This window comes from Alosa alosa, chromosome 18, assembly GCF_017589495.1.
Source record: "Alosa alosa isolate M-15738 ecotype Scorff River chromosome 18, AALO_Geno_1.1, whole genome shotgun sequence".
Lineage (NCBI taxonomy): Eukaryota > Metazoa > Chordata > Actinopteri > Clupeiformes > Clupeidae > Alosa > Alosa alosa.
In genome coordinates, this window is record NC_063206.1 from 28,397,327 (window position 1) to 28,420,997 (window position 23,671).

Sequence of the window (23,671 nt, forward strand, 5' to 3'; positions counted from 1 at the left end):
CTTTTACACACACACACACACACTTCCCTCGCTCGCGTTGAAGACGTTGTCTTGTAACGGATCACTGCAGAAATACCTTCCAAAAATAAAAGCTGCCAAATAAAACTTCCAGTTATCTGTAAACACATTTTAAATATGGCACTGGCTGGTCTTTCAAACATAGACATTGGTCGGTTTTCATTTAGACAACATGAGAAACAACAGGCATCTCTTGGGTGTCCGAGAAAGAGACACATGGAACATATATTTAGAGAACCAAACATGAAAATGGCAAAGACAGTATAATGATACACTGAGACATTCCTTCACAATGTGAGGTTCTTGCAATTTTACCAAGATGCCAAGGCTTACTCTAAAGCAAATCTTTATAGATGGCGCAGTTAGTAATTGTGCCTATATTGCTAATAACCAAATATTCTGATAAATTTCCATCAGGCCTAATCACTTTAATTTTCTATGCACATCTAATTATCTCTGTATTTCTTTATATAACATATTTTCTATCCAATTTAAATCACATTCAGTTAAAGAGGCACAGCAAACCAGACAATATGTCAAAAGTAGATTTAATAGAATCCATGCCTTCATGGTTTTATTAACAGATGAATGAGCTTTTCCTTTGCCATGGCTTCCCCTTGTGGCCAAAAAAGAAAACTACAGACGTAAACAAGCTTTCCACAAGCTTTCCACAAGTAATGCACTTACACTCAACTTAATTCAAATCTCAGTTGAAATTAAGATCCCAAAATGGCAGTTCACATTTAAGACATGTAAAAGGAGAATAAATACATAAAAATACAAACAAAGTTTAGACTATTTAAAAGTTGTTATCAGTATTAAAACACTCCATCCCCCAAAAAGTACATATACAACAGAAAAGCTCTTCTTTAAGAGTAGTGGTCTCAAAGCTACCATACACACACTCAAGGCAAAACAAACATCACTGAGGGAAAAAAACTATCAGAAAAGGTAAGATTTAGAATTCACAGTATTTACATCCAGTGAAGACTGGCAGACACCCACACTCATACAAAAGCACGCACTGATTTTCATGAAGTAATGTACAGGTGATTTGAATTGTTGAAAATGTCACTCACCCCTCAAATACCCAAAGCAAAAATGGAGAATGTTAAGAACTGTCAAATTCCAAGCTCAACTTAAAAAGGCATGACAACCAATATGATACAAATCTTCTATATTCAAAAATATAGGTACAAAAATTATATTTTAAAAATGCACAGGTCGACATAGGAACATATATAAATTAAAGAACCTGAATGCAGTAAACAAACTAGCACTATGCGTAAGATGACTTTTCAGTACATCTGTAACAGTTAGTATATCTCACAGTATCAATAAAAAGCATGACAAATATAACACCTCCTTTTCTCCTCATGAGATGAAGCTTTTAATTTTCTTTTTTTCATGCACCCCATAGAATATGGTGGTGACTTGTCCCAAAAATATAAAAAGCACCTTGACAACCTTCTGAGCCACATGCAATTTCCTTACCACAAACTTCCAAGAAATCCTTTCAGTTAAAATCACCCAAGTTTATGCTGCCCACCAAATCAAGTTCACTTTCACGACTATATCCTGACACAAGGCAAATGGTGGTCTTTAAACAAAGCACTTACCCTCTAAATATATCTAACTCTTTGTTGTTTGAAATGGCCAAATGCATCAGATGTTTTTTATGTTATGTTCTTCCCTGTAATTCCAAGTAACGAGCCATTCAGTCTGAAAGGACAATTATAATCACAAAAACTTTCCACCATTCTGCATCACCATCAAATCCCTCAAAGCTTTCAAGACCTCTCCCAGTGCTGTAAGAAATATTGGTCACTTCACCACCTAATAAATATTACAGACCTACACATAAAGGACAATTAGTGGCCAATGCATCATTATCACATCTATCACATTTCTGTCAGTGTGGTCAATAAAAGGTGATCAATAAAAAAAGTGAAAAACGATCCAGCCGAGATGGAGATATAGTAAATTTGTATACTTGACAAAAAGCCTTAAGGAGTTTTAAAAAAGCAAATAATAAATATGATAAAAACTTTAAAAAATCATAAAACAAATAAAATATGTGTGGGCTCCCAAACGTACCTTATATTACTAATTTTGAAATCTATTCAATCCATCAGTGATCCTTGCATAACCGGACACTGAAACCACTCCTGGGATATGACTTAAAGAGTTATATCTACCAAACAGTGACCACAAATAACAGAACCATCTGTCCATTTGGGGGAGGTGGACAGTAAAGACAGCTCAGTAAATGGTAGCATGCCCCTGCAAGACTAACTCATCTTTTTCCATAATTAATATTGGAGTTTAGCAATAGCAGTCTGCTCTGCTGGTGAAAGACACGTCCTTGTGAAAGATGTGGAACCCTGAAAAATAACACCACAAATTATAGGTATTCCACTAATGGACCGGTTCATCAAAGGAGAATTTAGACAATGTATTGAAGTTTCTGAAAAATAGTAAGTGGCGTTTCCCCAACAATGGAACTGAATCTGAAGGGAAAACTGTGCCAGAACTACCAAAACATTATAAGGAACAAATGCATAAATACACTTTGGATAGCAGGCCTATCAATCAACTTTTAATGAGAACTCCTAACTCTCCAAATTAAATTGTAAAAGGTATCCTAAAGGCTGATACTTACCACTTTCTCTTTGCCTTGGCTCAGGACTGCAGGAGACTCAGTTGAACTGTGTCTCTCTCCCTTTTCACTTGCCACATGATTCCCTAAAACCTTCCTCTGCACAAAAACATCAGGACAGGACCATCAATTACATGCAAAGGAAGTAAACGGGATAACGGGATCATGTTGCGTGACCTATAAATGCATTAATTGTTTTAAGATCTTGAAATACACACCTTAATCATTCCACTGAACGTACGAGAGCGACTATGCTTCTTGACCGATGTTGATCGGGTAGACACAGGAGTTCCAGAAGATTCTTTATTGAACTAGCAAAGAAAATGGACACACGTAAAAACAAAATAAAAAACATGCATAATATACATTAGCTAAGCAGCTATAAGCAAATTTGCAGTTCAACAAACACAGAAGAGAGGGAGTTTTCTTATGTAACCTCTGCACATGGATGTGGTACCTGGCGTATAAGCTTCTTCTTCTTGGCGGACTCGGGCATGTTGCTGACGTGGTTGAAGAGCTCTCGCAGAGCCTCCTGGGTATGCACCTCGCCCCCTGTGGAACTCTCCACCACACAGGCCGGCCTCTTGCTTGGCACCACCACGGCACTGAGGTGGGGGCTGCACACGGCAAGGTCCAGGTCATCCTGTGGCAGAGCATCAATCAACATACAGCTTTACCAGGCAGTGAGGAATTCTTATGAGCTTTGCTAATCATTTTGCATTTTAGAGACTGCCTGGTAACAAGGAATGCATACACTGGTTGCTAATATATAGGTTCTATTTGTCAAAAATGTTAAAAAGTTGAGGTGAGGTGCTTCTTGTAGTTTCTTGTATTTTTGAACATTATATCTAAAGTAACTCTTTGGAATTCTAAGAATTTGGGAATACCTATACAAACTTTCAGCAAATTTGGAATTTGCTCCGCAAGTCCGTCTGACCAAGAGGCTAATCTAGCATGGACATGTATTTCTTTGGAATTGAGTAAACAACTGCATTTAAAACCTTAGTTTACAAGATTGCTACACTTTGATTTGATAACAGTTTAATAAACAAATTTAAGTTTAATTTCACTGCTAGTCACGCAGTGGGACCTTTTCTAGACCCACTCCAAATTGTACAATTGTGAAGGTCTGGGTGTTCCCAGGCTATAACATATGTGCAGAATATGAAAATTCAACTGCAAATGGTGCTCGATCGGATTTATAAGAACAAGATTAAAGATAAGGGTTCGGACTAATTACATATTGAATGTTTTTCTTTCCAAGTGTAATGGAAATGGTCAGGGACATGTTTACAACTACATTACATTTATTCATTTAGCAGACACTTACAGATATATATATAAAAAAAAAACACTAATTTCAAATTGACAGGCATAGCAAAATCAACAGCTACAGACAATATGCACTATGCTCGGCACAGAAAGAACGAAATATAATTACTGTACATTCTTCACAGATCCAACAAGGCCATAAGCAGAATCTATGACAACCATTACCTTTGATTTTGATCCTATGAAATGCAGTTTAGCAAGTTCTCGGACATAGGCAGGTGCCTTCAAAGGACAAAAAAAAAAAAAAAAAAAACACGTCATTCTGAATGAAAATCCACATCAAATACATACATCCTTCCTTCCCCCTCAAAGATAGCCAGAATACTTCCTTGTGCCTTTCAAAGCCAACAAAACTTTATTCTTTACGGCTTCCATTAATTCCCTTAGAGTAGTATTATGTGACAAAATAATAGATGGGGCAACAAACAAATTATGAAGAAATATGGATTCTAAATGTCAAGTTCAATTTATTGAGAACAGAAGGTCTCACTCTGCCTAGCTGATTGGATGATAGTAAGCGCTTTCAGATATAACCTCCGGAGTATATGCGGAGGTTTGTCAAACGGAGGTCCTACCCTTCGGATGATTCAGATATGATGCTAACCTGTGGACCTTATACTGACCTTGTACGGACGTATGTGTGAACGACATACACGCACATTACAGAATCTCTGTGTGGTTGTCGAGTGAGGGGTGGGGGCTTGTAGAGTTCACAAGATGCGAGATATGACTTAGAATATATCGCGACGCCGCTGCCTGTCACAGCTGCTTTTTTTTTACGAAGTGTAGCCTATGCATTATGTAGGCTAAAGAAGAGAAATCTATTGTGCGCAGGCTAGTCACGTAAGTGCGCACTTGAAATTGACCTACAGTATTTGTATGTGTGCTTCGAATAAACACATTTGTTTTCAACGTTGTACCAGCCACCAGCCAATTCAGTCGGCTAACTCAAGACTTCAAGGCCATCATACAACGTTTTTAAGCAACAAACAAAATACTAACATAACAGTGAAGTTGTTCGTTTTTTCATGGTTTATTTTTTTCCAAAAGCATCCCAGATCTAACCACATGGACGCACGAAAGAAACGTCACCAACACGCCCTCTCACTAGGTGTGAATTTTAACCGCATGTTCTACGCCTCGTTCAGACACAGCACATTTACATAATGTCCGGAGGAAATACTGGGGAGTAGAACAACCGGCTAAATTCGGACTTCCATATGACCGGTGATGTCGTTTAGATATACGGCCCTACCGTTTAACATCGGCAGAACCTCCGGTCTTACAAGTATATCTGAAAGCGCTAAGTATGTCAGGGAGAGGGAAGAGGGACATCAAAGTCAGGCAAAGAGAAGGACATTTTTCAGGGTCTATTCACATGCAAATTGAGGCATGGATTGTTTGTCCAGAGTAGACATGGGAACAAGGACCCTTACCTTAAATATTCTGTATTTGGCATTGCAGACAAAGAAATATCAAAACAGAAACTGTTTATAGCTTAACACGACCTATCCTATTATGCAGTTAAATAGTGATGACAAAGACAATATGTGGCATTATCAGAGACCTTAATGAGGCTATTCACACCAACATTTCAGTCAAGTGGGATAAAATCTGATGCATCAAAACTGACCCAAGGAATACAATACCTCTGAGCCTTGCATAAATAAACAGCTGCACCAAGTCGGCTCGCACATCGAAATAAGCCACACAATTATCCAGGTACTGAATGACGGATCCTTACCCTGAACAATTTTTGAGAGTGCTTGATGAGAAAAGTGGTGCTGTCGTTCAGCTTGTTAATATTCTCCTTCAGATCATTTGCATGCACCTGCCGATAAATTCAGACAAAACAGTTAACACGGGAAATATACTGGCATGGTGCCACACAATTACAACTAAAAGAACTGTAGAAAGTCTGGCAATGAGAATGTGGCTCCTGAAACATACTTTTTTGGGCCAAATGATGTGCGGGGCAAACATGAGTGCCAGATTAGAGGCCGACATTTTGTTTTTGTCTTGGTGTTTGGCCGTCTGGTAGAGTAAGTCCAGGAGGAGCTTAAGCATACTGCGGTTGGCAGGGGGCAGAAGCATGAGCAGGAGCTGGAGAGCCTGGATCTGACGTTCCTTATCTGGAGTGCTGGTTCTGTTGCCCTTCTCATCCAGCAATGTGAGCTCTGAACGCAAAGCAGAGGTCATCAATGGATGAATTCCATGTGTGCAATTCAAGTTTCAAAAGTAAGGTATCTCTAGCCAGCTTTTAAAACCTGCCTCAATTAACGATGTGGACCCAAAGAAATGCTATTGTTCATGCAAAAGATACCAAAAAAAAACAACAAAAAATCATGGAATGTAGCAAAAGCAAAGAGCTTTCAGCCTTTTTCTGCACTATTGATACATGGATGACATGATCCCAATATATTCTCTTCTTAGCCTCAGTGGTACCACACAAAACATAAATCAGGCCTTGAGAATTTCTCTCCCTTCAATGTGATGAACGTACCAACTATTTTCAAATGGGCATGGAAGTGTCGTTGAGTCAGTAGTGGTTCAGGCAGCTCTCCCAGGAAGACCTTGAGAACAGTGGCCACGTCATTGGGATGGTAGTCCCCCGTCTCCAGGTCAATGTCCGCCCCGTTGTTCAGCATCTCTCGCAGGGCCTGCTGCCGGATGCTGTTCCCCGGCACTCGGAACAGACCCTCCACATGCAGGTCTGACAGGGGCAGAGCAAAGTGCTTCAGCATCTATTATTTACCAACCATTCATCCCCTGTCCACTTTTTTTTTGCAGGAGATGACATCATTCTGAGTCAAAAATAAACGATGAGCTCATGCTCTTCCCTCTGCCTCCCCTGAGTTGTTTGCCTCAGTTAGAGAACATCCAATAAAGCCATTTATGCCAAAAATAAGTCAGCAGAGAATGAACTATTAGCAGTGACGTCATGCATTCGGACAAAGTCTAAAAGAAAAGAAAAAAAAAAAATCTAGGCCTTAGGGAAGCAGTGTTTCCCACAGAATTGAATTCCATTTGTGGTGGTAGATTTGCAGAATTAACTTGAATGCAACAGTTTTTAACAAATTAGCACAGTGTGGTTATGATGCTAACCAGCTTTAAGCACAATTTAGTACAACCTGGAAAATCATTGTGTGGTGGTCAATGTTGATACTGTGGTGGGCCGCCACAAATAAGTCAATGTATGGGAAACACTGGGAAGATAGGGTATTAAACTTACTTTTGCTGAGGTACTCAATGAGTTGGTATATTTGAGCTATTCCCTCCTCTGTTAGAGGAGCTCCAAATATGACTCCCTTATCTGAACAGAAATCAAAGGACTCAATAAAATACATGCAACTGGCCAATCATTATAATGCTGTGACGCATGGCATAATGAACATAGCAAAGACTTAATGACTAAATGAGAACAATTAAGTGCCAGTTAAAAGCGGGTCATTCCACGTCAATTCAACCAGGGCCCACGCACTTAGGTCTCAAAAAATTATGAAAAAATTACCAGGTGTACCTATGTTACCCAGGAGACACACTGTAAAATTACTCTTATGTAAGATCAATCCTTTCCAAGACACAGCCAGTTTTACAGGGGGAGGGGGGTGTCGATTTTGTCCAGCCTCTTTTTTTTGTCAAAGTTCACAAGCCCACAGCGCAAGAACTAAACCATGTAGGAGGCTCAAATTTTGCATGCTGGTACATAAATAGGAATAGTATGTAGCAAAATCGTCACGTTTGGTCTGGATAATCCTGCATGGTCATAGCTGTCCCTCAAAGTTGATACAAATGTTATTGGAGTTTTTGGCTGGGCTCTGTTTAAGCCTTCAGAAGACATATTTGTACTCAACATAGGCTCTTGATTTATTTTCCTTACTGAGATAAGTAGAAACACTCAAAAACAATGAACAGAAAATAAATTCCTTCAGGGTCTGAACAGCAGACCTTAGAAGTCTAAAAAAATCATTTTGGTTCTCATTTTTCAGAGCACCTAAACACCTTGTGGGGAATATACAAAGATTTGTTTAATATTTTTTCTTTATTCTCCATGATCTTTTCTCCATGATCTTTTTTTTAAAACACCCATTTGACTTGTCTTATGCAAATCTTTTTTTTTCACTTTTCACCCTGAACATGGGCAAAATGCACCATTGACATCAATATGTTTTGTATAGAGCTACCACAGGTTACTCTATACAACCACAGGTGGCAGTGTGGTGACTATATAAAACATATTGATGTCAATGGGGCATTTTGCCCATGTTCAGAGTGGAAAATAAAAAAGAAAGATTTGCATAAGACAAGTCAAATTGGTGTTTTCAAAAAAGAAGGGATCATGGAGAATAAGGAAAAACATATTTAAATCTTTTGTATATTCCCTAAGGTGTTTGGGTGCTCTGAAAATGATAACCAAAAAAGATTTTTTTTCAGACTTGTGAGGTCTGCTGTTCAGACCCTGAAGGGATTTATTTTCTGTTTATTGCTTTTTGTGAGAGTGTTTCTACTTATCTCAGTAAGGAAAATAAATCAAGAGCCTATGTTGAGTCCAAATATGTCTTCTGAAGACTTAAACAGAGCCCAGCCAAAAACTCCAATACCCCCCTCCCCTGTAAAACTGGCTGTATCTTGGAAAGTATTGATCTTGCATAAGAGTAATTTTACAGTGTGTCTCCTGGGTAACATAGGTACACCTGGTAATTTTTTCAGAATTTTTTGAGACCCAAGTGCGTGGGCCCTGGTTGAACTGACGTGGAATGACCCAAGCATATTAATACACCAGTAAGTATTGTATGAGACAAATGTAATACATTTTACATCACTGGCCTTGGCTTTTCCCGGTTTGACATCACCATCTCTTTGGTCTAAAGAGCAGAGCAACACGCTACAATGCATAAACATTCATATGCGAATACCTTTGCGTTTGAGGAAGTTGAAGGATCGGAGGAAGCCAGTTGAGGCAGGTATTTTTGTTTCAACCTCTCCCAAAAGTTGAGCAAATTCTACCCCTGGCAAATCAATGAGCCGAGTGATGTTGCTTAGCACCAGCTCTGTAAAAATGTCTGGCTTTTCATGACGAAGTTTCTCCACAAAGAAGTCGGGGTTGAAAATGACAGGCTGGCCCTTTGGGTTCATGTCGTGATTGTTCACAACGCTGCACAAGGTTTCTCTGGAAATTAAATAAATAATGATATCGATGTACTTTATCTCTCTGGCATTGTAAGAACAGAAATATGTAAGTTTTGCAAGACTGCAATGCTTTGCTTAAATGAATTATCCAGAGTAAAATGCACTTTAAATTAATTTACAGATGATTGGGAGTACATATGTTGAGTTGACATCCAAATCATGTCATTCGGATGTGTTTTGAGAAAGTTCGATGTTACCGTTTTTAGTCAAAACTTGTTAGCCTGGAAGTGACGCGGGCATATCATTTCGCAGCTACAAAACGCTATTTTTATACCTCTTCTACAGTTCCAAACAACATTACACTTACGTGGTAGTGAGTAGAGGGTCCCTAAAGCCAAACCGAAGTATCCCGAGGTCTTTATGTGGTCGGATAGAGAGTCCAGAATGAATTTATATATATAAGTATATATACTCTTTTGATCCCGTGAGGGAAATTTGATCTCTGCATTTATCCCAATCCGTGAATTAGTGAAACACACACAGCACACAGTGAACACACAGTGAGGTGAAGCACACACTAATCCCAGCGCAGTGAGCTGCCTGCACCAACAGCGGAGCTCGGTGAGCAGTGAGGGGTTAGGTGCCTTGCTCAAGGGCACTTCAGCCATGCCTACTGGTCGGGGTTCGAACCGGCAACCCTCCGGTTACAGGTCCGAAGTGCTAACCAGTAGGCCACGGCTGCCCCGTAAAAATTTCATCAAGCCAGTACCTTTTCGGAAATGTTGCCATCTTTGCTGCCATTCTCAGGGGAAAGTAGAAGTCGATTGCTGAGTGTGGACTAACACGGTCTGGAAATTCACAATTTCGTCGCCGTTTAAAAAAAAAAAAAAAAAAGTCCAGTCCACACAACTTAATTTCAATTTCGAAAGAAATACTGGACTATGTTTTAAAAAAAAAAAAAAAAGATGAAATTGTGAATTTCCAGGGCGTGTTAGTCCACACTCAGCAATCGACTCCCTCTGGGACTTTCCCTGGCAGAAGATGGCAGCAAAGATGGCAAAATTTCCGGAAAGGTACTGGCTTGATGAAATTCATTCTGGACCCTCTATCCGACCACATAAAGACCTCGGGATACTACGTATGTACTCCCAATCATCCGTAAATTGATCTAAAGCAGTGTTTCTCAAACCTTTTCAGACCAAGGACCACTTAACCAATAAAAAAAACCCTCACGGACCACCTACAGTAGCTACAAAAAGAGTAGTAGGCCTACACAATAGGCCTACTCACTGAACCACCTTGCTTATTGTCTTTGCACCTTGCTTATTGTGTCAGAGGATTAATATGATTTAAACTGGCATAGCTTACATAGGCAATATTGCAGAACTGTTTTGATTTACATACAAGTTGGTTCAATATTGCATCTATACTATATTTCACCACGTCTGCTCGCGGACCATCAGTGGTCCCCGGACCACACTTTGAGAAACACTGATCTAAAGTGCATTTTACTCCGGATAATTCCTTTAACATCGGTTATTACATGGCTCTTCAGAGTGCTGCAGAAAGTTCCATTCACATGAATGGGCCTTCCCAACGTTCGGGCCCATGTTAAATCTATATAAATCACCGGCAAAGTATATAATCACCGCTGTTAATGGCAACGGGTTGATTAACGTCTTTCATATCCCTCCGCAAGAATTCCGTTCGCTTATTGCAATGGAATTTCATTGAAAGGGAAAGTAAACCTGAACTGACACCTGAAACTGTCAAGTTCTGTCTGTGTGGCGAACTATTTATTTTGTCAGCGGAAGACACGAAACGGTAGCAAAATCATTTTTAAAGATTCATTGTGTTAGGTTTCTTTTCTCGTTTTGGCAAGTAGCCGTGTAATAAGCGGGATAATGTATTGTCCGCCGGTAATTATCAGAAAATAAGTCCCGACAGGGAAAACAGAACCCCGACGCGCAGCGGACAATACATTATTCCTTACATAATCAATGCTGGTTGACGTTAACTCACTGCTAGGCATGATATTACTTTTTCCAACTAATGCGGTTTTGAAATTACCCAGCTAACGTTAGCAAGCTACACAATTTCAAAATGCATGTTGATTACAACACATTGCAATTGTAACGTCAGACGTTACTTAAGATTCAATTGCAAACTGTCAAATAATGGCAAGGTGAGGCTTGGTTGGTGTGGTTTCCAACTTATGCTAGCCAGCTATCGTTAGCTAACGCTAACGTAATGTTACTTCAAGCCAAGCTTGCACACCGTTTAAATTGCGTCTTGATGATAAACGATGATTTAGTATCATACAGTAATTTGAAAATAGAAAAGTACTCACTTGTAACTTAAATACAGCGTTATCAAACTACGCGATGTGTCAAGACATACAGTTTTTTTAATGGATATATAAGCTGGCAAACCTCACTAACGTTTCTCTTTTTCAGTTGCTATCCAAACTAACGTTAGCTGTTGCTAGCTAATTTAACCAGCTTATGTTGTTTTAGCTAGGTAGGTTTAGGCAAACTTCCGCCTAGCTTCTAGCCATATGTGAAACTATGTTTAGGTATGAATAGAGGCTTTTAACTCCTCTATTAGTAGATTTTGTATTTTCAATATAATAGTCTGGGTGGCTGCAAACAACTTTACTCAAAGACGTTACCTCCTGATTTGTTTATTTTCGTCGACATCCTTATCGGCCGCCATGTTCAGTTTGAATCTTCCGCTGTTTTACTTTGGAAGGCACCTATCTTTCTTCCGATTGGTTTGGTACCAAAATTGGGCGTGGCAGTAAAACCGTCTGTCCAGTCCAAGAAAGACATACAGCTTTTCAAAAACAGTAGGACCTAGGACCCTATGTAGCCTACACTTCTGATCATGCTGTGTTAATTGTGCCGTATGATAAATACCTTATACATTTTCTGTGCTCTTTGCACTTATGACATACCATAGTGTACTTTGCAATGTGCAGTATTAATTTCGCTGTATGAAGCCACATACTAGGCTACCAGTAGGGGGTGGCATTGCACTTGACGAGAAGCTAAAATGTCAGAAAGCAACTTTTCTCTTTTGAAGTTTATTGTGACATAAGACACGACACCAGATACAATTATATACAATTGCAAAAAACTGTCAGCTGTAGGCCTGCTTGGTGCCATCAACTCATTAAAAGGCTACATTCAATTACTCAGGATCGTATGGCAGGCACCACAATGTCCTTGGCAATATACAGAAGGGAAGTCAAAATAGACAATGAAAATGAATGCTTCTCTACACACTGAGCCCAACATCCAATGTATAACCAGCAGACATAGAATAAAAGGTCCTTCAAAGGTCCAATATAGAGGGTAATAATAACAAACCATAGGCCTACCTAACAAATAAAGACTGAAAAGTGTTTATCCACTTAACATCACAGAGCAACAACAATGTACAGAATACAATCCACATCACTACAACACAGTTGCTTTAATTCCAGCGATTTTTCACATCTCTGTTTCTTGAGGTCATGAACATGCCCCCAGAGCGTAGCACTAGCTGCCTGGTATAGCTGTTGGCTGCAGCAACTCAAGCTAAAACCAATTTATTTTCGTACTGACAGTACTCTGTGACTCTGAAACAGAGATCTATGTGAAACATCGCTGAAATTCTCCTTTAAAAGAGCAGATTGCACCTTCCTGTGTTGTTTATTTAACACTGTTGAACTGAGTTTAACATAATCACCTTTTTAGAAATAAGTTAGAAAGAAAATGAAGTCCTCGCAAAGACATTGGTTCCTACATTCTGCAACTGTGCAGAGCTATGAACTGAGTGTTTTCTGCTTCTAGTTGCCTTATCCTAAGCTCACTTGCCTCTCGGCACGACGCACTCCTAGATGTCTGACTCAAATGGCTGGTCACCAGTGCATGCCGGTTACTCTGCAACATCCTTGGACACCTGGGCTTCAGTGACCTCAGGGTCATCCAGCAGGCCCTTCGAAAGGTTTTGGAGGAGATGCAGAAGAGCACAGGGTCCAGGGCGCTGTTTACATACCACAGTGGCACAGAGAAGTAGGTCTTGACCACGGTATAAATGTTGAGTAAATGTGTGGACCAGACGCTATGGTAAGCCTGCATGAGTGACGAGGCAATGTCTGGGAAATTGCAAAGAAAAAACGCCACCACCACTGCACCTGTTGAAAAAAACACAAGACAAGAAACAAATTGAGAAACAAACCAAGACACAAATACTAAAAATCAGCTGTAGAATAATTAGACATTTTACCCTCACCCATAAGCCGTAGAGCTCTTTTCTCTTGACACAGTAGCTTCCCATTTTGATGGCAGGGTACGTTATTCTCCATGGCCATTGTCCTGGTCAGGCCCATGGCCTGTCTTTGGTGGCAGTTCTGTCTGAGGTGGCTGATAATGAGGATGTAGAGGACCAAAATGCAGATCAGAGGCACTAGGAAACAGAGGATGGCTCTCAGCAGAATGGCTGTCTTGTACAGCAGATAGGGCTTGGCCTCTGTCATCTCACACATCGTGGATGCTTTGAAAAGCTTGTCTAGGGAGTGGGCGGTGTAATCCATGATGCAGGCACGGTCGTGGCTGTAGACCAGCGCAAAGGGCACCGCAGACGCCAGGGAGAACAGCCACACCAAGGCCAGCAGGTACGGCAAGTGCGACTTCTGCAGGCTGGACACAGACCACATGGTGTGGCAGATCGCTATGTAGCGCTCCATGGTGAAACCCAGGATGATCCAGCTTGTGGTGGCGCAGTAAATCTGCCGGGCCATGAAGTAGGCTTTGCACAGCGCCCCTCCCAGCCGCCACGGGTAGATCTCCCAGTAGTAGCGGTAGAGCGTGATGGGGATGGTGAGCAGCTGCATGATGTCGGAGATCACAAGGTTGAGCAAGTAGAGCTGGATGGCACTGGCCTTCATCCGTGTGTCCATGAGCAACGTCAGGAGGCTTACACCATTGAGGAGGACGCCAAAGATGAAGAGCAGACAATAGAAGATGGTCATAGGGATGGCAATGTGGTAGGGCTCGCTCTTCATCGCACCAACAAAGACCGGAGGCTCAGAGCCCCGTGTATAGTTGCAATAGAACTGGATTATAGGCTCTGTGTCATTCATGATCACATCCATGTCAATGGCCTTCATTGAATTGGATTTACAAAAAAAAACACTTATATGCAGAGTTCACAGCCAACGCATGGGATGCTTGCTAGTTTGTCCATAGAACCTGTGGGAGCATAATGAACACAAAGATATTTTCAGTTTGGTGGGAGAAGAGAATTCCCAGTTTATTGGAGAAAAAAAGAAAGAAAATCCACATTTTAGAGCACGGCAGCCTCATATTGGGGAGGACTGAAGAAGTCATAAAAAGTCAAAGAATAGCTCTAGATGTCTAGATCTCTTTCCTCCTCATAATCTGATCAAATATAATTTCACATTGTGGACAGTGTTACATTTTCTCTGCCAAAGTCCCTGGTGGTGAGATGTTCTTATGTCTAAAAATTAATTTAAAATTCCTAAGGGCATATGCTGCGCTGACTAGTACTACTGCTTCCTTCATATCCATCCAACTGAGCATAAAGACAGACAAGACAGACTGTTTTGAACTGAGTTATTGGAATGTGAAAAGGATGGTGCTGTTTACACAAGGATTTAAATAAACATGGACTGCCATATCCAGTTATGTAAATGAATAGCCATCTCCCCTAACAAATATCTATGTTCAAGAAATTATTGTAGCAAAATGTCTTCATAGTACAAATGAATGAACAACATCAGGGTCTCAACATTGCAACACAATATGTTATATATAGTGTCAAAGGAGCATTTTGTGTTTGCAGGCAATGTATTACATTACGCCATTCCAAGAGGTAATGAGAAGTTATATGGAAGGATGCACTTCATCTGTCTCAACCCTGATAATTAACACCTGATGCTATCCAAAGAGTGTATGCCCTCTCTACTGTAGTCTCCCCCTTATTCTGTCTTCTTCACATGTAAAGCAACCTTGGGTTCACAAAATGTGTTATACCTAATTTTCACAGACCAAACACTAGAAACATGTTATTGATACTCAACATTTAATCAATCATAATTTAACTGCAACAAAGATGAAAACTGTACAAAACATACTTACAGCACGGTTCCCTGTTAATTCCACTATCAAAAGGGAAAGATTCCTGCTGGTGTGAGTCCATGAAATAGAATGAAAGTCTCCCTGCTCCTTCCTCCTCCTCCTGCTACCAGCCCCTCTCTCTCTCATTTTCTTACTCCCTCCTCCTTCAATCCGCCACCTAGATTGTCTTTGCCAATAAAAGCGCCAGCAAACCTCTTCTCATACCCACTCAAACGTTATACCCACACACAAAGGCACTTTTTAAAATCCCCCTTCTGTTTATTTTACTCTTTGAAGTCTCACCCCCAGCATTGGAAACAAATGTCCATGCTTTATGCATATGCTCAGATGTGCACCTGTGTCAGCCCATGTCTATGTAAGAGATGACCATGAGTTTTGAAGTGTCATATTAGCATGCTACTGTCTTATTATCAAAATTATTCAATATCTCAAACTGTCATTCCATGGGAGATCAGATTAGACAATGGGAGTTCTCAATTCTCCTTGACACAAGCTATATTAACACTTTAGTCACAGAGCCATTTGGCTTCCATAAACATGGCAAAATAATATAATTGATAGAAATATGGTATATTCCTGGATAATAATTTATAATTATGAACCTCCACTGAGTGCTGGTCATTAAAATTATATTGCCATAATTATGGGCATACCAGATATGAATCTCTTGGCCCTTTTAACTGATGCAGAAACAATGGTTAGCATGGCAACCAACATGATATCCCATAGTCTTTTCATAATGAGTCCATATGATGGTGTTTAAAACTCCTCATTCATTCAGTGACAATATGATTTATTACTGGATAGATGAAACAGGAAATCCATTGTTTTTTCCAGTCATGGACAGCATGTTTATTTAAATATAAAATAAATTTACAAAAGTAAGAGATTTCACAATAGCTTCGGCTAAAACTGTGCAAAACACTGGACAATATATCACATCAGCCTGATACCGAATGGACAATTTAAATGTGACATGTATAAATCATTTTAAAAACGGAAATGTCAGTGGTACAAATGTGGAAGATAAACAAACAAAAAAGATACAGCGATATGAAGTACTACAATGTAGATCCTTCATGCAGGTAGATCCTTCACAACAGTGCACTATAGTCAAGAGAGGTAATTCAAGCATCCTTTGCCATAGAGAAGAAGTGCCCCAGCTTCTGGAACAATGCACTAGGTGAATCAAACTCCACTATCTTGCCAGCATCCAACACCATCACTCTAGAATGGATAGGGACACAAACACCTCAGATGTTAAAAATTAAAAAAAAAAAAAAAAAAAAAAAAAAAAAAAAAAAAAAATCCCCTCCACTTTTCCCGATAGAAAGATAAAAAAAAAGATGCAAAATCAGTGACCACAGTCAGCTACTGATTGATCTGTCTAAATATAGATTTTTCGACAACCTGTATTGACCAGGATAGACAGCCGATTTAGCTGTATTGGTATTTATGCCTTCCCCCAGACACCCCTACCCTCGTAATCAACAAATAATATAGCACGTATAGATGGCCATTACAATGACCAAGATAACTAGCTTTTCTTAGATTAACAAGCTGAACAACACAGGTGACCTCTGCATAGAGTGCTGAAATGTACACTATTTTTTGACCATTTCTTAACTGTGAAACTCAGCAAATATGCTTTGTGGTTGTGAACGTATGCAGTATCATTATTCCACCTGTGTGTGTGCATGGTTAAAATTCTGAAGTGCAAAATAGTTTAGGCTGCAGCACAAATATTTCCATCCATAGATAAAAAAATAATCAACTCTAACCTCTGAATTACTTGTCAAAGTGCATTGATGCATTTAAACATGAAAATATACAACATTTTCTTGCATGCCCCCAGACCCCCCTAGGGGGACTTGTGGGGGGCGTGTTCCGGCGCAAACGGTCATTGTTGATATTTTGCAGTTACAGAAAACAACTCCGCCACAGACCAGGAACCTCCTGGTCTAAAGTCTGTGGCGCAAATTCAGATGCTATTTTAAGGGCGCACGCATGGCCACTGGCCTGCAGGAATGAATGCTATGCACACCGATCTACAGACACCCTGTGCACAGATGGAAACATTCAAAGCCTTAATAATATTTGTCCTTTTCCCGGTTTTGTTCGTGCATTGGTCAACTAAAAATTTAGTAGCCTATATAGTGCATCTACATGCAATATCTTTACAACAACAACACCTAATTACAACCTATTAATTTGGACAACTTTATACAGCCCTACAAAGGCTAAAGTTACCTTTAGTTTTGTTCCAATTTACCGTTGTGTATGGCTTTTAAACATCGCGGTGCACTTTAACACCAGCCTATAAGCATTATTCCAGCTGCTTAAGGTTTTGACAAGCACCACAATTTTGCCTACCTTGTTGTAGCCCATCTGAAATAACTCCAAGCTTTGCTATGTTCCCTCCATCCTTTCGTTGTTTTCAAAAAACGTTTTATATCCATGAAGGCCTTGAAGTCTTGAGTTTGTGAATTAGCTTAAATCAGCTTATTATGTGCTGTTAACCATAGATAGTAAAAGAAAGCAGTAAGTAGCCTTGGCTACAATTTCTGTAGTTGCTGCGTCCATTCATTGTTATTCTCTCTCCTGCTCAAACAAAAGTTGTGCGTGCATTAAGTTGATGATAACATGTTTACAAACTCTACATAAAATATTGTGAATAGCCTACTGTCATGCAGTTAATGGGATACTGTGCAGAGTTGGAAAGGTAGGTCAACTTGAAAACTGTTTCTCGTTGTTGAGTTGCCTGATCGTAAGGTACAGCTGTAGCTTACACCTGCAGGAGCTTTGCTTGGGCACCTGTGTTACAAAAAGATCTACTGAACAAAAAAATGCTGATATAATGCACTTTGCTCCTCTCATCTATAATCACGGTTTTAAAAGGAAGTGCAGATGCAGTTCCCATTTCTCCAAACCATACATAGTTACAAGGACAAATATTGCTACACGAGGGAAATCAGTGTGGTGTCCGATGTGAAAAAATACCTATTTTCCGGACTATAAGTCGCTCCTGAATATAAGTCGCATCAGTCAAAAAATGCCTCATGAGCAGAAAAAAAACATATATAAGTCGCACTGGACTATAAGTCGCATTTATTTAGAAATGTATTTTACAAAATCCAAAACCTTAGAAGCCTTAGAAACAAGGACCAACGTGTTGTGTTATCATTGCAGCATTTCGTAAATGGGAGACCAACTGGGAGACCAACTCCGGATTATCCAAATCCCGTCGGCATAGCAACACCAGGCCAAACCAGAGACCTTGGAGGCTGCAGAAAGCCCCCAGCTAAACGGTAAGTATGTTAAAAAAATACATAGAAATATGGCATTAAGAACATGTTATTATGTTGTTATTTTTGCACAGATGGAAAAGTGATGGTCAGTCCTCCATCTCCCTCACTACTGATGAAGAAGAAGAGAACAATGCTAGTGACAAAGGTAAGTAATATTTATTGTTTGTGATATTTATTGCCCTCTAGTTGAGGTAATAATTGAAAAAGAAAGAGTCAAGCTTGTTCTTCATTTGCTCCCATTTGGCCTCATCAAAGCATACCCACACAGCAAAAGGACTATGACGCCTTCCGGAAAGGACCCGCGAAACGGACCCGTATCGGAGTCCAGATGCTCTCAGGAACGGATCCGCTACGAAGGCGAATCGCGGACCCGCCGTGGCTCCGCACTGCATCCGCGATTAAAACCTTACCTCCGCGGCGGGTCCGTTTGGGATCCGCAAATTGATACATACATCCGCCGCGGACCCGCAACGGACTCAAAGGCTCATCTGGCCCGGGTCCGTTTTGGACCCGTTTATCTCATTTTCAAAATTCCTTCTGTTCTTGCTGTAGGATAAAACTAGGCAACTATAGGATAAAAGTAAAACTATCACTAGGCTACTACAGCAATATAGGCCTACGATTAATCTGCATTGCCTCATATTTTTAACTTAACAATACTGTCAATAAACCTAACAGAAAAGGCTTAAGTCAAGACATCAATTTACTGTACAAACGTGATCACTACTCAATGGAAATATAAAATGGACATTTATGGAAAGTTACAGGTTATAAGCTATTCTGTTTTTGTTAAGTAGCCTACATTGCCTAGGCTACTTTACATTCATTTTGTGGTCAAAACCTAATTTAGTGCTTTATAGGCCTAGGTCAGTGCAGACATGAAATATTTGATCTAATAGGCTACAACTTCAATGAAATACTGCGCTATGCACAGCTAAAATATCAGAAAATGAATAACGGGTGAATGACAAGAAGTTCAATAAAAAGATTGTTTAATGCTTATTTCTCCTATTACTCCATTTGTGTGGATGGAGGCGGAACACATCTCCTCGTTGCCCGATCCACCGCCGGTTGAAACACCTGATTGCGTGTTTGGTGACCTCAGTGTCCGTGGCAGACCGTGTCACCATGTTTTTCCTCACAGCACCTGTAATCAAACAGACAGATATGTTTATGTTTATGGTATGTAGCATCCAAAGCCAAGTATGCCTACACAATACAATATATGAGATAGGTATTAAGGAGATTAAATTTAAAAAGAAACATGACTTACAAAGCTCCTCTGTTCGCTGCACGTTGAGGGCTGGTGTGGGGGTGGAGGGAGTTGAGGAGGGACTGCCGTTCCTGGCCCATAGTGAGGTGGGTGGTGTGCGAGAGGGGGAAAAAAATTGTATTAAATGGTAGTTATCTGTTAACCATGACTGATAATACACATGGGGCCTTTCTATTCACTAATATTTCAGAGATCAGTCCCTACCTTGAGTAACTCTCTGTATGTTAAATGCAGGTGCAGGTGCAGGGAGTTGAGGTGGTGAAGAGTGTTGCGGCCCTGCCCCATGGTGAGGTGCTAAGGGAGATAAATGGTTGTGATCTGTTAACCATGGTAGGCTGAGAGCTACAGGGCCAAACAATGGCAAACAAAATCAAATCTCTGGTCATGCTGGACATGAATTTGTATGTTTCAATATTTTGGTATGCACTATCTATATCAACTCCATGAATGGATTGACATTGAAATCAATGTGTTTCAATACAATCTGATAATAATGAATGAACTTTTCAGGCAATATTGCATGAATGCAGATGTTTTAACTGACAAAATATTTGGCTGAGATTTTGAAAGTAATGGATAAAGTATGCAGAAAATCTGAGATGGTAATGCAGATGCAATCTGTTGATCTGAAATGCAGTGACTACTGCTGTGTTAATATAGATGGGGCCACTGTATTCAATATTATTTCAGAGATCAGTCTTTACCTTAACAGTTTTCTCCAGGTTGAGGGGTAGTGACTCGGCTGCCTGGCACTCGGCGACATGGTGGAGCTGGAGGAATAGATACAAAGAGAGGGGAATGTCTTTAGCACTAAGAATGTTAACCATATCTCTAATATTAATATTATGATTTAGTTATTTCAATGTTAAGAGAGTATTACTTACTTTGCCAGTGCAATAGGCTGGGGCTTGAGGCTTCAACTGATATACCAGGCGAGTTGGAAGGTACCTCAGAGATGCAAAGTCACCATTTTCTGGCTCTTCACGGTCATCAGAGTCCCCGAAACGATGGCTGTTACATAACGATATCATTATGGTTATTGCAATCCCAAAATTTCCAAATATACATATAGTACAAGCATCTCTGGTCTATTTTGGAATGCTACGGGAATGTGTTCACATTACATTTTAACAACCCAGAAAGTATTACTTGATCAAGCAAACCCAACAGAGGCAATCGTAACGTTAGATGCTAGAATCCAGCCGATAAAAGTTGACGCTGCAGAACAAACAAAATAGAAGATGGGGACCAAGTTCCATACAGTTAAGTTACGTTAGCATAATAAATCACAAACAGATGCCAATAGTTGTCTGAACCGACTTAAACAGCGATTAAAATGCCGAGGCTTTCATTACAAAGATGGCAGATAGAAACTAAAGTTACGTAATGTTATGATTCCAAACTTGGCAAAATGCAAACGTTAATGCACAGCTAGCTAGAGGCTAGGGCTAAACCATTATCAGTGAGTCAACATGCTAAAGTTGTAGGTAGCTATCATAGCAGACGAGTGCTTCACTGACTTCATTGACTGAAATACCAGTGCCAGTATCACCTTAATCAAGGTTTGCATCGCAAACGTGATTTCAATATATGTATAGCACTAATAGACATTAGCAATAACTTATGCAATTGCGCCTAGCAGCATGCTAGCTAGCAGCTATATGCCGCTAGCATAGTAGCACTATATGGACAACAGCTACACATTAAAACAGACAAGACCAGACTAATGTTAAATAACAATGTATGTTTTTTAAATCACACTACCATAACATATTCTGCCGAAATTGCTATCCCATTTTAAATCAGATAGGCTACAGACTCATATGAGCATCACAGCTAACAATAACGTTAACTTTGCACAAACTGTTGCACAAAATGACAAACGTCTCTGGTTGCACTAATTAGTTAGTCCTAATATCAAACAACGTCATTACAATCAATAAACATGATGATTATAAAACCACAAAGGCCAATGTTTAGCTATTGTGAATGTCGCAATATATTAATAAATATCACTTACTCGAGAGGGTTCAGCGCAACCGTGTCCCAGCAAAGAAAATATCCACTAGTATGACTCTTCTTGGCTCTTGGTGTACAGTCATGTTCAACCGTTATAGTATAGCTGCGTACGGCGATCCAGTGGATCCGACATGGGTCCACTCAGGATCCGCTGTTTGACAGTAGAATTTACGGGGCCGCCTGAAGGCGGAGCTGATCCTCTGTGCGGCACCAAAACGAATGCGACAGTCACGCGGGTTTGCCGACTTGAAGGCGGATCCGCCTAGGAGTCTACTGCTGTGTGGGTATCCGCTCCAGGTGGTAGTTTTGTACACACAGTACAAAGAAGTCACACCACTTCAAACCACTAATGCCAAGCTGGCCCATCACCTGGTAATAGTAGCAGTGGGACTCTTTTAGTTTGTACCTTCCATCTTCCAGCTTCGCAAGATAAGTTAAGGTTTCAAAGCTGTCCTTAGTAGGGCATTTTATCTCAAGAAGTCCATATTCTGGGTTGTTGCTCTGTCCTCCCTCTATTACTTTATAGTCTGGTGAAGCACCAAGGTGTGGGGCATGGGGATTTACAACAAACCCACAGGGTAACACAATATTGTTACTTAGTTTTGTGTATTCTGTTGCTGCTACACTCTCTAATGCCAAGCCCCTTCTCATAGCCTTGGTCTGCACTGCTGATTTGTGCTTAAGACTTGTTGCAAGTTTTTCATAATCTGCTCTCCTAGAGCAGATTCTTTTAAAATCATTTGCTGTAAGACGCTGTGATCTAGCATCAAACCACAGAGTTGATCTACTTTGAGGTTTGGTGTTGTATTCTAATAATTTACAAGCTGATAATGGCATTGTTAATTTGTTGTAGCGTTGCATGGCAATTTGACTCATTACTGTGGTGAAATGAGAGGGTTGGGGTGGTAAAGGGAAATCAGGAAATTCAGGTTGTTGGGCCGAAGATTCTCCATCAGTAGGTATTTCTGTGTTAGTAACAAGAGGAAGCTGTGAAAAAGAAAAGAAAAGTGGTAAATATAATGAAATGGAAGGAGTTGATGTATAACTATTTGTCTTTCCAGAGAATCTTCAGAGTCCAGAGTCTGAACACCAGGATACCCTGGAACAACAAGCACAACTGGAGAGAGTGAAGAAGTTAGAGGAAGAGAATGAAAAGTTAAGGGAGAAATTGGATTTAAAAGAAAAAGAGATTGTAAGGTTGACAGTACACGTACACACACTCCGAAACAAGATGGTAACACCTGAACTGCTACAAGACAATCATAGCCCTAAAATGTTCCAATACAGCACTGGTTTTACATATGACCGCTTTAATCAGTTGTGCGCCCTATTTGGCATTCCAAAAGATCCTCTGTGCAGTCTACCGAAAAGTCCCATAGCATACATCAGAAAAGACAGAAGCACTGATGAGATGCCCATACGCAGCCAGCTGCTTTTTGTTTTAATGAAACTACGCAATAATGCAGATCTGCAAAACCTTTCCTTGTCCTTCAACCTTAGTGTACAAAGTGCTAGCAATATTTTCAATTCGTGGATCCATTACATGTACAACATACTAGGTGAATTGCCCATTTGGCCCCATAGAATCATTATTGCACAGAACATGCCCACTAATTATAAGGAAGACTATCCAACAACATTTGCTCTATTAGACTGCACTGAATTAAAAATTGAACGCCCGACTTCTCTTGTTTTACAAAGCCAAAGTTATTCAAATAACAAAAGCACAAACACTTTAAAATCACTTATAGTGTGTGACCCCCGTGGCGCTGTGATGTTTACATCA

The 23,671-nt window shown here is 40.1% G+C and overlaps 2 protein-coding genes and 1 long non-coding RNA gene across 3 annotated transcripts; 1 reads left to right on the forward strand and 2 right to left on the reverse strand.

Annotated features, from left to right (window-relative positions):
- Window positions 1-550: 550 nt before the first annotated feature.
- On the reverse strand, window positions 551-12,016 carry arhgap19 (Rho GTPase activating protein 19). Its single transcript, XM_048269795.1, has 11 exons — window positions 11,811-12,016; window positions 8,926-9,179; window positions 7,242-7,322; window positions 6,513-6,722; window positions 5,960-6,186; window positions 5,754-5,840; window positions 4,175-4,231; window positions 3,135-3,320; window positions 2,896-2,988; window positions 2,681-2,776; window positions 551-2,402 (listed from the first exon to the last, which is right to left on the reverse strand). The coding sequence occupies exons 1-11, from the start codon at window positions 11,852-11,854 to the stop codon at window positions 2,331-2,333; spliced, it is 1,407 nt and encodes a 468-aa protein (XP_048125752.1). The 5' UTR covers window positions 11,855-12,016; the 3' UTR covers window positions 551-2,330.
- A 280-nt stretch (window positions 12,017-12,296) lies between these two features.
- LOC125311862 (neurotensin receptor type 1-like) lies at window positions 12,297-15,344 on the reverse strand. The gene is made up of 3 exons (XM_048270226.1): window positions 15,286-15,344; window positions 13,418-14,376; window positions 12,297-13,319 (listed from the first exon to the last, which is right to left on the reverse strand). The coding sequence occupies exons 2-3, from the start codon at window positions 14,292-14,294 to the stop codon at window positions 12,925-12,927; spliced, it is 1,272 nt and encodes a 423-aa protein (XP_048126183.1). The 5' UTR covers window positions 14,295-14,376; window positions 15,286-15,344; the 3' UTR covers window positions 12,297-12,924.
- Window positions 15,345-18,506: 3,162 nt separating this feature from the next.
- LOC125311679 lies at window positions 18,507-22,544 on the forward strand. The gene is made up of 3 exons (XR_007196508.1): window positions 18,507-18,593; window positions 18,665-18,738; window positions 22,183-22,544. It is a non-coding gene; the product is annotated as an uncharacterized LOC125311679 (long non-coding RNA).
- The last annotated feature ends 1,127 nt before the right edge of the window (window positions 22,545-23,671 follow it).

Bases quoted from the DNA above. Each gene is read 5' to 3' on its own strand.
- arhgap19 (XM_048269795.1), bottom strand. From the start codon at position 11,854: ATGGCGGCCGATAAGGATGTCGACGAAAATAAACAAATCAGGAG. The intron at 7,323-8,925 runs GTATTCGCATAT...ATTTCTGTTCAG, and splicing joins CAACTTCCTCAAACGCAAAG to ATAAGGGAGTCATATTTGGA. The intron at 3,321-4,174 runs GTAATGGTTGTC...GCTCTGCCACAG, and splicing joins TCATAGGATCAAAATCAAAG to GATGACCTGGACCTTGCCGT.
- LOC125311862 (XM_048270226.1), bottom strand. From the start codon at position 14,294: ATGAAGGCCATTGACATGGATGTGATCATGAATGACACAGAGCCTATA. The intron at 13,320-13,417 runs GTGAGGGTAAAA...TTTTTTCAACAG, and splicing joins AAGAGCTCTACGGCTTATGG to GTGCAGTGGTGGTGGCGTTT.